General features: G+C 47.6%; 1 protein-coding gene across 1 annotated transcript in view; it reads left to right on the top strand.

The window, feature by feature from the left end:
• The window catches only part of DNMT3B (DNA methyltransferase 3 beta), a 51,551-nt gene that overhangs the window by 14,104 nt on the left and 24,888 nt on the right, over positions 1-12,559 (top strand). The window contains exons 2-6 of the mRNA XM_084854577.1: positions 3,376-3,552; positions 4,889-4,977; positions 9,805-9,957; positions 10,365-10,505; positions 11,723-11,881. Coding sequence (XP_084710703.1) covers positions 3,417-3,552; positions 4,889-4,977; positions 9,805-9,957; positions 10,365-10,505; positions 11,723-11,881 — 678 coding nt within the window. The 5' untranslated portion in view covers positions 3,376-3,416. The remainder of the gene's footprint in view (positions 1-3,375; positions 3,553-4,888; positions 4,978-9,804; positions 9,958-10,364; positions 10,506-11,722; positions 11,882-12,559) is intronic.

The raw sequence follows: 12,559 nt of genomic DNA on the forward strand, positions 1-12,559 counted from the left end.
TGAGCAACCGCACTCACAGCCTGAACATCGAAAATAAAGGGAGTGATGATAGTAACAGACCATTACAAGAGAAAATAGATCGCAAACAGAATAGCCAGAGAGGTCAGTTTGTCCTCTGCCCATTGAGAAAGAGAGGTTTCACAGCCTCTTTGACAGCCTCATAAAGATGTGGACTTCCTCAGGCAGGCTTAGGAGCCGTCGCAGTAAAGTCCCTGCTGCTCCTAACTGCCACAATATGAATCTGATGTAAGGATGGAACAATAGTGGTGGGCTGGATCTCATCTGGTGTGTGGGCTCATAGAGCAAGATGCCAGGGATGGAATCTCTGATCCAGCCCAACTCAAACCAGGGCTTTTCAAATCTTCTACCTTTGTGGGACGCTTCCTATATCGATTTGTCTGCCAAGAACCCCCGCAAGGCAATCGTTGTGCATTGCAGAAGGTTCTGGGGCACATGTTAAGGCCACACACTCAGTTCATGCAAAGCAAGCCTCCTTAGTCCTCACTGTTGCTTTCATAAGAGCTAGAAGCTTGGAAATTGCTTTCCTAATGAAAGCCAAGATGCTCGAAGCCTGAGAGTTCTGACCAGTGGCACAATTTTGCAGGTTTTCTGTGCCTGTATGTGCAATTGTGGACTAAAATACACAGCAGTGAACCTGACACAATTATTACTTGAATCAGGGATGAAAAGATGGCGGGCTGGATCCCAGGCGAAGTATTACTGCTACAGGCCTGCGATATAATTCAGTCCCAGGAAGGAGGAGGCAGCATAGCTCTTCTCAGGGGGAAGTGCTGCTGATTCTGTGGTTGAAGTGAGGGACTCTTGGCCTCAATTAACCTTGACCTTGTACATGAAAATCCATTTTATCGCGCCTTCCAGAGCAGCTTTTTACATAACTCCCCACGCAAACAATCACTTAGAAATGCTGAATAGTCTTGGGCCTTGATAAATTGAGCAGCTGCTTGGCTGAGAAGGAAGAGGAAGGGGATATTATTCATTGTTATTCTAGCTACAACCCTTTTTCCTTCTCTGCCTCTCCTGGTAGCGAAAGGCTAGTGCCCGTCTACACCAGTTCAACTGCGGAGTGGTCCCAGTTTTCTGAGGACCGCACAGGGTATTACACACTGGGTTCAGAAAAGGTGCTGGGACGATAATTGTGAAAATGGCAAAGAGCAAAGGAAGATGGAGGCACCTGAACTAGTTACAAATCTTGCTGTTTTTAATACGTTATAGTGGAATATTCCAGTTTTCACCTAAAGTTGGTTGGGCGTCAGAGGGCCAATGTGGTGTAGGAGTTAGAGCGGGGGTGGGGACCCTTAGGCTAGTGGTCCCAATCGAGCCCTCTGGGGTTCCCCATTCACCCTTCTCCTGGCTCCAACTCTTTGCCCTTGACCACCAGTCGTTTGATGGCTTCCCAGCTTTTGCAGTTTTTTCCTATTCTAAAATGTTGAAATGCCTCTCTTAAGGCATTTGGAGTTATTGGCAGTGAGAGCTTTAAGCTACAATACTGTGGTATTATTTGGGTTTTTTGCCCCGCCCCTTTTGCCTTCAGCTCCGCCCCCTTTGCCCCCTAGAATATGGCCCCCGAAAGCACTGAAACTGAATTTGGTCCTCTGGCGGAAAGGTTCCCCACCTCTGGGTTTCAGTGTCACATTGCGATTGAGGAGACTCCGGCTGGGCAGCCCATAGGGCAGCCTTCGCTAACCTGGCGCCCTCCAGATATGTGGGACCGCAACACCCATGCTGGCTGGGAATGATGGGAGCTGCAGTCCAGCATACCTGGAAGGCGTCAGGATGGTGAAGGCTGCATTAGGGAGCCAGGTTGTGGTTGTTGTTCAGTCGTTCAGTTGTGTCCGACTCTTCGTGACCCCATGGACCAGAGCACGCCAGGCCTTCCTGTCCCCCGCTCTCTCCCGGAGCGTGCTCAAGTTCCTATTCATTGCATCGGTGATGCTGTCTAGCCATCTCATCCTCTGCCGTCCCCTTCTCCTTTTGCCTTCAATCTTTCCCAGCATCAGGGTCTTTTCCAGGGAGTTTTCTCTTCGCATTAGGTGGCCAAAATATTTGAGCTTCAGCTTCAGTATCTGTCCTTCCAATGAGCACTCAGGGTTGATTTCCTTTAGGATGGACTGATTTGACCTCCTTGCAGTCCAGGGGACTGGAGGAGCCTTCCAAGTTCCTTGCTGGAGGAATAACAATGTTAGGGTGCAATCCTATGCAAGTTTAGACAGAAAAAAGGCCTACAACTCCCAGCATGCCCCAACCAGCTATAGCATGCTGGGAATTGTAGGCGTTTTTTCTGTCTAAACTTGCATAGGATTGCACCATTAGTTATTTTAATGTGACTTTACTTTGGTAATGAGTCATTAATACCTGGTCTATTGCAGTTAATTTGTATGTATAATTACAACTTTATCATAGAATCTGTAATTTTTCATAATATATTCTGGGATGAATTTACTATAATCATAACCAACATGTTGTGGGTTCATGTCCATTTCATACAAACAAGTCTTAGGGGAGATTTTTATTTTTATACTTTTTATTTAAACTAAAAAACAGTCATATGTAATAATGACACAGTTCAATGTCTGACAATGAACAAAAGGGAAGCTTAACATGTAATAAGTAACTAAACAGCTAAGAATAAACAAAACACAACCAAAGAGGTTGGATGAGAAGGAGCTAAGTACACACAGGGGATTCAGTTCAGAAGCCTTGTGTGCAATCCTAGGCATGCCTACTCAGACGTAAGTGCCATTAAGTTAAATCAGACTTACTCCCAGGTAAAGCGTGCATAGGATTGTAGCGTTAGTAGAAGAGGATTGAAAGAAACAGATCTGGGGATTTTATTTATGTAGTTATTCGTTTGATTTATACCCCCACCTTTCCACCAAAGAAATGGTGCTCAAGGCAGCTAAGAATAATAAGAACCATTTGTATTTCTACTCCTTGGAGTCTCCTTCGGACAAGAAAGGGATCCAGTTTTTCAAAAATGTAATTCCATTTTGGGCTGGATATTGCTTTTAGCTGACATAATTTTTGAAATGGGAAGATCTGACTGTGCTTCCATGGTTGCTTGCTCTCACGGATGCGCCCCAAGGTGGTGATGTTTAAATACAACGGGCTGCAGTCGTTAGTCCTGCTTAGGGTGGACACCTCAAAATGAATAGGGCTCGAGTTAGACTAATGTTGGCTGCAACCCAGCTGTAGGACGTCTTTCCACTGAAAATGAACTGCGCCTGTTCATTGTGTGGCTGTGCTTCTACTTCACTTCCTGGGTCACATTTAGAAGAATGAGTAAGCACAGAACAATGGTGAGATTTCCCACGAAACATAATGGTGTAAATTGATGTGTACTGTTTTTGGTGTTAGCTGAAGACCACATTTCCTGAGAACCCATCCTGAAGTTTAAGATGAAAAGGGAAAGGCATGGCAGTTGGGAGATGGAAAGTGATGAAAAGCTGGTCTTGGTCAATGGAAGCTGCGGCAATGAGGCTGAGGACAAACCCGAGCCCTCGTTGGAAGTCAAAGGGAAGAGGAAGAAAGCAGGTATCCTTGGGGAGAGAGCTCACCTCCGGCTCTCACAGCTCTTGCACTTCATCAGTTGTTAGGGGAGCCCCCAACTCTGTCTTCACACCTTCCAGGTCACGACTGCGAGATTCCCATAACTGTTATGCTTGAGACCGGTCAAAGTTTTTTGGCACTTGAGGCAGAAAATCCCGCAAGCACCTCTCCCTGTTCCTGGCTGCAGAAATACAATAATAAATAACTACTAATTTTGCTGCCCTTTATGACATCCAAAGTTAGCTTCCTGAGGTGGCCACCTTACTGGGGAGCGGGCCCGTAGGGGAGAAGGACCATAGCTCAGTGGCAGAGCACCTGCTTTGTGCAGGATGCCCCAGGTTTGATCCCCTGCATTTCCAGGCAGGGCAGAAAAAATTCCTGCCTGCAACCCTGGAGAGCCATGTTCCTACTCTGTGTAATGGTAGGACAGGCCCTGGTTGTGCTCAGAAGAATGACATGAGGCTGTGTGGTGGTGGTGTTAAGAGGAGAAGCAGTGAAGGGGAGGTAAGCTGCATTGTTTGGCCATGCAAAGAGGCCTGTATGTGGCTGTTTTGCTGAGGAACTCTGACCATCCCAGTTTGTACCCCTTCCATAGAGCCAAATGGCCTGTGAAATGACCAGCTACTTGGCCAAACTAGCAACCATAGTCAGCTGTGGGCTTCTTGCTCAGGGGAAGGAAACTGGTGTTCCATGGCCAGCTTGTGGAGGGTGTTTCCCTGGCTGGGTCAGCAAAAAACAGGGGCAGAAAAGGAGCCCGTGGAAAATCCTCAGACCTGCCAGCATGCAAGGGTCAAAGATGCACATTGGTAGCCTCACAACACCTTTGCTCTGCTTTGTTAAGGGCAGCTAAAGGAGCTGCAGTCATACTGAACAGTTGGTGGGGCATGAAAAGGCTGCAGAACCTGGGGGCTGGGAACACTGGGGGAGGGGGCTAAGAATCATCACGTGCCTGGTGCATGGGAGATGGACCATCAAGTCCCCAGTGCACCTTTGGACAAGTGATGAGCCAGCCTTCCCCAACCTGGTGCCCTCCAGGTATGTTGGAAGACAAGTTCCATAATCCCCCAACATATCTGGAGGGCATCAGGTTGGGGAAGGCTGTGATGGGCAATAGAAAGAAGGAAGAACTGGAGAAAAGTTCACCTGTGGTACCATCTTGAAGTCACCTGTGGCAAAACAGTGTGGGATGAACACATTTTGAACTGGACGTTTCCCAGAGCCGGTCGTTTGGCTCAACCTGATTTCTAGAGAACAGATGGGAGAAAAGTGCGGGCTTTCCCATTGATTCAGCTGACTCAAGGCAACCTTCTCCTTTGTGCAGATGTTCGTGACTTAGAAAAGCTGTCTCACAAGACAAAGGAGAAGAACAAGGGAGATATGGTGGATGAGAGCCCTAAGGAAGGCCAGGAGGTAAGTTCTTCCAACCGCTGGATGCCATGTGGTGTTCTCTGGTCCCTTCCTACCCTGAATATGTGTATAGATTGACCTTGTATTGTTGCAGCATTGTGCCATGTTTGCAGGCTGGCAAGAGAAGTGGTCCTCTTCATGGATCACTTCCTTGCTGTGGCGAAGGGGCTTGCGTGAAGCCATAAGCTATGCCGTGCAGGGCCACCCAAGACGGACAGGTCATGGCAGAGGGTTCTGACAAAATGTCCACTGGAGAAGGAAATGGCAACCCACTCCAGTATTCTTGCCAAGAAAACCCCATGGAATGTATCACAAGGCTAAAAGATACGACGCCAGAAGATGAGCCCCTCAAGTCGGAAGGTGTCCAATATACTACTGGGGAAGAGCAGAGGGTATTTCCAAGTAGCGCCAGAAAGAGTGAAGCGGCTGGGCCAAAGCCGAAAGGACACTCAGCTGTGGATGTGTCTGGTGGTGAAAAGAAAATACGATGCTGTAAAGAACAATATTGTTTAGGAACCTGGAATGTCAGATCAATGAATCAAGGTAAGCTGGAGGTGGTCAAACATGAGATGGCAAGATTGAACATCGACATCTTGGGAATCGGCGAACTAAAATGGACAGGCATGGGCGAATTTAATTCAGGTGACCATCATATCTACTATTGTGGGCAAGAATCCCTTAGAAGAAATGGAGTAGCACTCATAGTCAACAAAAGGGTGGGAAAAGCAGTACTGGGGTACAATCTTAAAAATGATAGAATGATCTCAGTACGAATCCAAGGCAAACCATTCAACATCACAGTAATTCAAGTCTATGCCCCAACCACTGAGGCCGAAGAAGCTGAGGTTGATCGGTTCTATGAAGACCTACAACACCTTCTAGAACTAACACCAAAAAAAGATGTCCTCTTCATCATAGGGGATTGGAATGCTAAAGTAGGAAGTCAAGAAATCACCAGGATAACAGGCAGGCATGGCCTTGGTGTACAAAATGAAGCAGGACAAAAGCTAATAGAGTTTTGCCAAGAGAACACGCTGATCATAGCAAACACTCTTTTCCAACAGCACAAGAGACGACTCTACACATGGACATCACCAGATGGTCAATATCGAAATCAGATTGATTACGTCCTTTGCAGCCAAAGATGGAGAAGCTCCATAGTCAGTCAAAACAAGACCTGGAGCTGACTGTGGCTCAGATCATGAGCTGCTTCTTGCAAAATTCCGGCTTAAATTGAAGAACGTAGGGAAAACCACTAAACCATTCAGGTATGACCTAAATCATATCCCTTATGAATATACAGTGGAGGTGAGGAATAGATTTCAGGGATTAGACCTGACAGACAGAGTGCCTGAGGAACTATGGACGGAGGTCCGTAACATTGTTCAGGAGGCAGCAACGAAATCCATCCCAAAGAAAAAGAAATGCAAGAAAGCCAAGTGGCTGTCTGAGGAGGCTTTACAAGTAGCTCACGAAAGAAGGGAAGCGAAAAGCAAGGGAGAAAGGGGAAGATATACCCAACTGAATGCAGAGTTCCAGAGAATAGCAAGGAGAGACAAGAAGGCCTTCTTAAATGAACAATGCAAAGAAATCGTGGAAAACAACAGAATGGGAAAGACTAGAGATCTCTTCAAGAAAATTGGAGATCTCAAGGGAACGTTTTGTGCAAAGACGGGCATGATAAAGGACAAAGAAGGCAGGGACCTCACAGAAGCAGATAAGATTAAGAAGAGGTGGCAAGTATACACAGAAGAACTATACAGGAAAGATCTTAATGTCCTTGATAGCCATGATAGAGTGATCACTGAACTTGAGCCGGACATCCTTGAGAGTGAAGTCAAGTGGGCCTTAAGAAGCAACAAAGCTAGTGGAGATGACAGTATTCCAGCTGAGCTATTTAAAATCCTAAAAGATGATGCTGTTAAAGTGCTGCATTCAATATGCCAACAAATTTGGAACACTCAACAATGGCCGCAAGACTGGAAAAGGTCAGTTTACATTCCAATTCCAAAGAAGGGCAACGCCAAAGAGTGTTCAAACTACTGCACAATTGCGCTCATTTCACATGCCAGCAAGGTGATGCTCAAAATCCTACAAGCTAGGCTTCAGCAGTATGCGAATCGAGAACTACCAGAAGTACAAGCTGAGTTTCGAAGAGGCAGAGGAACTAGAGATCAAATCGCCAGCATTCGCTGCATCATGGAGAAAGCAAGAGAATTCCAGAAAAACGTCTATTTCTGCTTCATTGACTACGCTAAAGCCTTTGATTGTGTGGATCACAACAAACTGTGGCAAATTCTTAAAGTGATGGGAGTACCAGACCACCTTGCCTGTCTCCTGAGAAACCTGTACGAGGGTCAAGAAGCAACAGTAAGAACCAGACATGGAACAACCAATTGGTTCAAAATTGGGAAAGGAGTACGACAAGGCTCCTTATCACCCTGCTTATTTAACTTGTATGCAGAGTACATCATGAGAAACGCTGGGTTGGATGAATCACAGGTCGGAATTAAGATTGCCGGGAGAATTATCAACAACCTCCGATATGCAGACGATACCACCCTAATGGCAGAAAGCGAAGAGGATCTCAAGAGCCTCTTGTTGAGGGTGAAAGAGGGGAGTGCAAAAGCTGGTTTGAAACTCAACATTAAAAGAACGAAGATCATGGCATCTGGCCCCATCACTTCCTGGCATATAGAAGGGGAAGAAATGGAAGCAGTGACAGATTTTACTTTCTTGGGCTCCAAGATCACCGCAGACGGTGACTGTAGCCATGAAATTAAAAGACGCTTGCTCCTTGGGAGGAAAGCTATGGCAAACCTAGACAGCATAGTAAGAAGCAGAGACATCACCTTGCCGACAAATGTCCGTCTAATCAAAGCTATGGTTTTCCCAGTAGTAATGTATGGCTGTGAGAGCTGGACTATAAGGAAGGCTGAGCGCCGAAGAATTGATGCTTTCGAACTGTGGTGCTGGAGAAGACTCTTACGAGTCCCCTGGACTGCACAGAGGTCAAATCAGTCCATCCTAAAGGAAATCAACCCTGAGTGCTCATTAGAAGGACAGATACTGAATCTGAAGCTCAAATATTTTGGCCACCTAATGCGAAGAGATACCTCTCTGGAAAAGACCCTGATGCTGGGAAAGACTGAAGGCAAAAGGAGAAGGGGACGGCAGAGGATGAGATGGCTAGATAGCATCACGGATGCAGAATATGAACTTGAGCACACTCCGGGAGAGAGCGCAGGACAGGAAGGCCTGGCGTGCTATGGTCCATGGGGTCACGAAGAGTCGGACACGACTGAACTACAACAAAAACAAAGACAAGTGGTAGGGACTGGCTCTGGCTTTCACGTCCTGCTTGTGGGCTTCCCAAAAGCATCTGCTGGCCCCTGTCAGGAACAGGATGCTGAGCTGGATGGAGACTGCCTCTGATCCAGTCGGGCTGTTCTTGGGTTCCTTCTTTGGCCCACACCCTCTTATCCCTTTCTCCCTACTTCTGCTGTTTCTCCCTCTTCTCTGCAGTGGGCATTTTCCTCCCTTCCTTGCTCTCACTCCCTTGCCCAGAGTATGCTAAGTTAAAGGTCAAGGCTGCAGTGGTTCTAGGCTCCTAGAGCTAGAAGGCACCTCATTGGACCATCAAATCCAATTTCCTGCCAGCAGCAGAGCAGGAGTCCTACTTTCAGGTTCTTTGTCCGGAAAAAAAGCCTTGCTCAGTCCTCCTTCCCATCCTCTGATGGCTGGATGTGACCTAAGAGACCAGGTTTATCTCTTAACTGGCAGGCCATCAGTCATGGCTAGCGAGTGGCATTCAGCTTGGTGGGTGTGGGCTAGAAACTGAGATGCTCAGAATGATGCATTTTGCTTCAGATCCCAAATTCTGTGCATTGGCCAGTACGATCGGGGAACCATGGAAGATGCATGTCCCTGGTAACGACTTTTTCCAAAGTCTGTTCTTGGGGTTGAACGCTGTGTCTCCTGTTCATTGCATCAAGCTGGCTCTGTGCTCAGTCCAAACTCCCACAACATTATCCCTGACTTTCCTGTCAGTTTGCTTGCTCTAGGGGGGCCTTTTGCTCTGTCCCTGATGAGCATAAGACCAGCCATGCTGGATCAGACCAAGGGTCCATCTAGTCCAGTGTTCTGGCCAACCAACTGCCCATGGGAAACCCACAAGCAGGACATGAGTGCAAGAGCACCCTCCCACCCATGTTCCCCAGCAACTGGTGCACATAGGCATATTGCCTCTGATACAGGAGGTGGAGTATATCCATCAGGACTAGTAGCCACGGATAGCCTTTTCCTCCAGAAATTTGTCCAACCCCCTTTTAAAGCCATCCAAATTGGTGGCCATCACTACAGCCTGCGGTAGCAAATTCCACAGTTTGACTCTGCGCTGTGTGAAGAGGGACTTCCTGTTATCTGCCCTGAATCTCCCACCAATCCACTTCATGGGAAGACCCCGCTGGGTTCTACTATTATGAGAGAGGGAGGAAAAAAGTCACCCTATCCACATTCTCCACCCCATGCATCATTTTGTACGCCTCTATCGTGTCTCCCCTTACCCTCCTTTTCGCGAAGGTAAACAATCCCAGCTGTTGTAACCTTCCCTCAAAGAGGAGTTGCTCCAGCCCTTTGACAATTTCAGTTGTGCTTTTCTCAACTCTACAATATCCTTTTTTAGGTGCGGTGACCAGACTGTACACAGTATTCTAAATGTGGTTGCAGTATAGATGTGTATAAGGGCAGTATGGTGAAAAAGGAAGCTCTCTCATTTATTTGCACAAGGAGAATTTAGGCAATAAGCCATCTCTGTCTTCTTGGTCCCAGGTACGGACACGAGGTAGCGCTGGCTGGGAGAACAGTTTGCGGCAGAAGCCCCCTCCCCGCATAGTCTTCCAGGCTGGACCAGCCTCGCAGGAGAAGAAACCAAAAGATGATGTGGAGAGTGTGGAGGGCTTCAAGGAGCGACACAAAATCAGGGTATGGCTTCTGTTGGGTGTAGGGTAAGGATGGCACCTGCCAGCAGGGTCCTTCCAGGGAAGTAACACAGAGGTCCGACTTGTGATCCTGCAAATGTCCCAGGACTGGCAGACAGTATTTTGCACTGCTAGATCAGGAGAGGCCAACCCAGTCAAGCTTCTTTCTTCCTAACGGGTATGTGCATGTCACAAAAAATCATGCTAGTCCTCATGACTTGTATGTGTGTTTGTGTTTGTGGGGGAAATGGATGGGCATGCTGGGCAGCTTTCAACCCTAGTTTCTGGATCATAATATGCAAGGATGATTCATATCCTGGTGATGGTTGGCTGCTTCTGCTAATCCGTCTCCTGTTGAGTCTCTCCTCCTTTAGTCCTGGTGGAGGTTTAGTTCCTTCTTCCTCTCCCCAGTATTCCAAAAGGATCTCTGCAAACGTCCAAATTGACTTCTCTGAGGAAAACTTCACGGAATCCAGCCAAAACACCAGCAACACTGGGGTCACAAATGGATGCCACTACACAGGGGGGCTGAGAAGTGTTGAAGAATACCAGGTAGGAGGAGGTTCTAGGGGTCTCCTAGCCATGCTGGGCCCAGGGGGGGTGATGCAGCTACCTTGTGGAAGCGAAGTAGGTCTGCGGGTCAGTCTCGGCAGGGATCAGGAGCCAGACGTTTGGGTTGGGCAGCCCTGGAGAGCCAGAATCATGGGCATGATCCAAAACAGGCAAAGACTCCAGAGCAGCAAACATGGGTCATTCACATCTGGAACATGAGTGAATGGATCTACTCTTTTCTGCCGTCGTAATTCGATTTGGGACTCTTGTTAAGGACTGAATAAAATGGGGCAAGTATTACAGGAGGATAAATAAAAAGCCATCCATATCCCCTTGGATCTCCCAGCTGTGCCTTGGGGCGTAAGGTATTGCATGCAGATGGGCTTTGTCTTTGTGGCTATTATTTATTTAAGTTATTTTTATCGTACCCCTTTTAGCACAAGTGCTCTCTGGGCAGTTCACACATCCACAGGTTAAACAAACGACAGCAATTGTGCAAAACAGCAAATTAAAAAATATAGCAGCCTAATTAAAAATCATGATCAAGTAGATGGAAACAAAAACAAATATTTCTTTAATTGCATTATTTTAAATGAGGCTGTGACGGATTCTGCAATTGGCAGTGGGGATCCCAGCCATGCAGAATTCCAGCCTCCAGCCCTGGCCTGTTCCCCAAGCCACTTGATAGTTTACATAGGAACATCAGAATAACCTTGAAGCTGGATTAGACCAAAGGGGTCCAACTAGCCCAGTATCCTGATTCCCACAGCGGCCAGCCAGATATGCTCATGGGAAGCCCAGAAGCAGGGCATACGGGCAATGGCTGCCCCCCTGTTGCTTGCCTCCAGCCCCTGCTACTCAGGCTGACTGCCTCTTCATATAGAAGTTCTATATATGTAGCTATGATGGCTACGAAGAACATAAGCAGAGCACTGTGGATCAGACCAAGGCAGTTTTGCTAGTCCTGGCTGCATCCTGTTCCCAACACTGGCCAGCCAGCTGCCTCTGTGAGGCTGACAGGCAGAGCCTGAAGTCGGCAGTCACTCCCCAGCCGATGACGTCACGGCTACAGGAATTCACTGGAGGCACCATGTCATGGTCATGACTAATTAATTGTGCTTGTGAAACCTATTAGTCATGATGGCTACATGACACCTTCCCTTTAGCTTCATGGTTTATGTTTTTGCTTACTTACCTTTGTCTCATTTGGCTTGCAGGATGGAAAGGATTTTAGGATCGGGGAGCTGGTATGGGGGAAGATCAGAGGCTTCGCTTGGTGGCCCGCCATCGTCGTGTCGTGGAGGGCCACATCCAACCGCCAAGCGGCTCCCGGGATGCGCTGGGTCAAGTGGTTTGGTGATGGAAAGTTTTCAGAGGTGAGGGACGTGGAAGGAGGGACCCTCAAGTCACCCTGGCTGCTTGGTCAACACCAAGGTTGTTGGGGGCATTTCAGGCGAGGTCCTTCTTTCAAAGAGGCCCCCTGACCTTGCCGTGTAAAGAAAAAGGAAAACTAAATAATACGCAAAGGAAACACTGGCCTTGGGCATGATCCACCGGGCACCTCACCTGCACGCACCCCTTTGATGAAATAACTGGGAAGGACGCAAGAACTGACTTTCTTAGCCTTTCTTGCCATGTGAATTACAAAGCTGAGCTGTAAATATGTTGGAGAGCAAGGAATCTTTGCAGGCTGGATCTCTTTTGGCACTTCTCAAAGCTGCTACTTGGCTCTGCCAAAGGTTGGGAAGAAGGACAACAAATCTGTGGGTGCTAGATGGTGATGATAACGAATAACAGTAGCATGTACCGTTTGTGTAGTACTTTGGAATATTGAAATGCTCAGCAGTCCTTACGATAACCTTGTTATGTAGGCTGGCATTTTTCTCCCCATAATGCAAACTGTTTGGGGCGGAAGCTGAGTCATCTAAGGCCACCCAGGGAGTTGATGGTTGAGGCCAGATGTGAGTGCCATCTCCAGATGCTGCGAGCTGACGCTGCCTGGCTCTGTTCCATTACCCTACTGGCAGGCGCAGGACCACCACGCTTGCTCTGAA

This window comes from Heloderma suspectum, chromosome 4 (assembly GCF_057233095.1).
Source record: "Heloderma suspectum isolate Gila_16-S chromosome 4, 16-S_ref, whole genome shotgun sequence".
Classification (NCBI taxonomy): Eukaryota; Metazoa; Chordata; class Lepidosauria; order Squamata; family Helodermatidae; genus Heloderma; species Heloderma suspectum.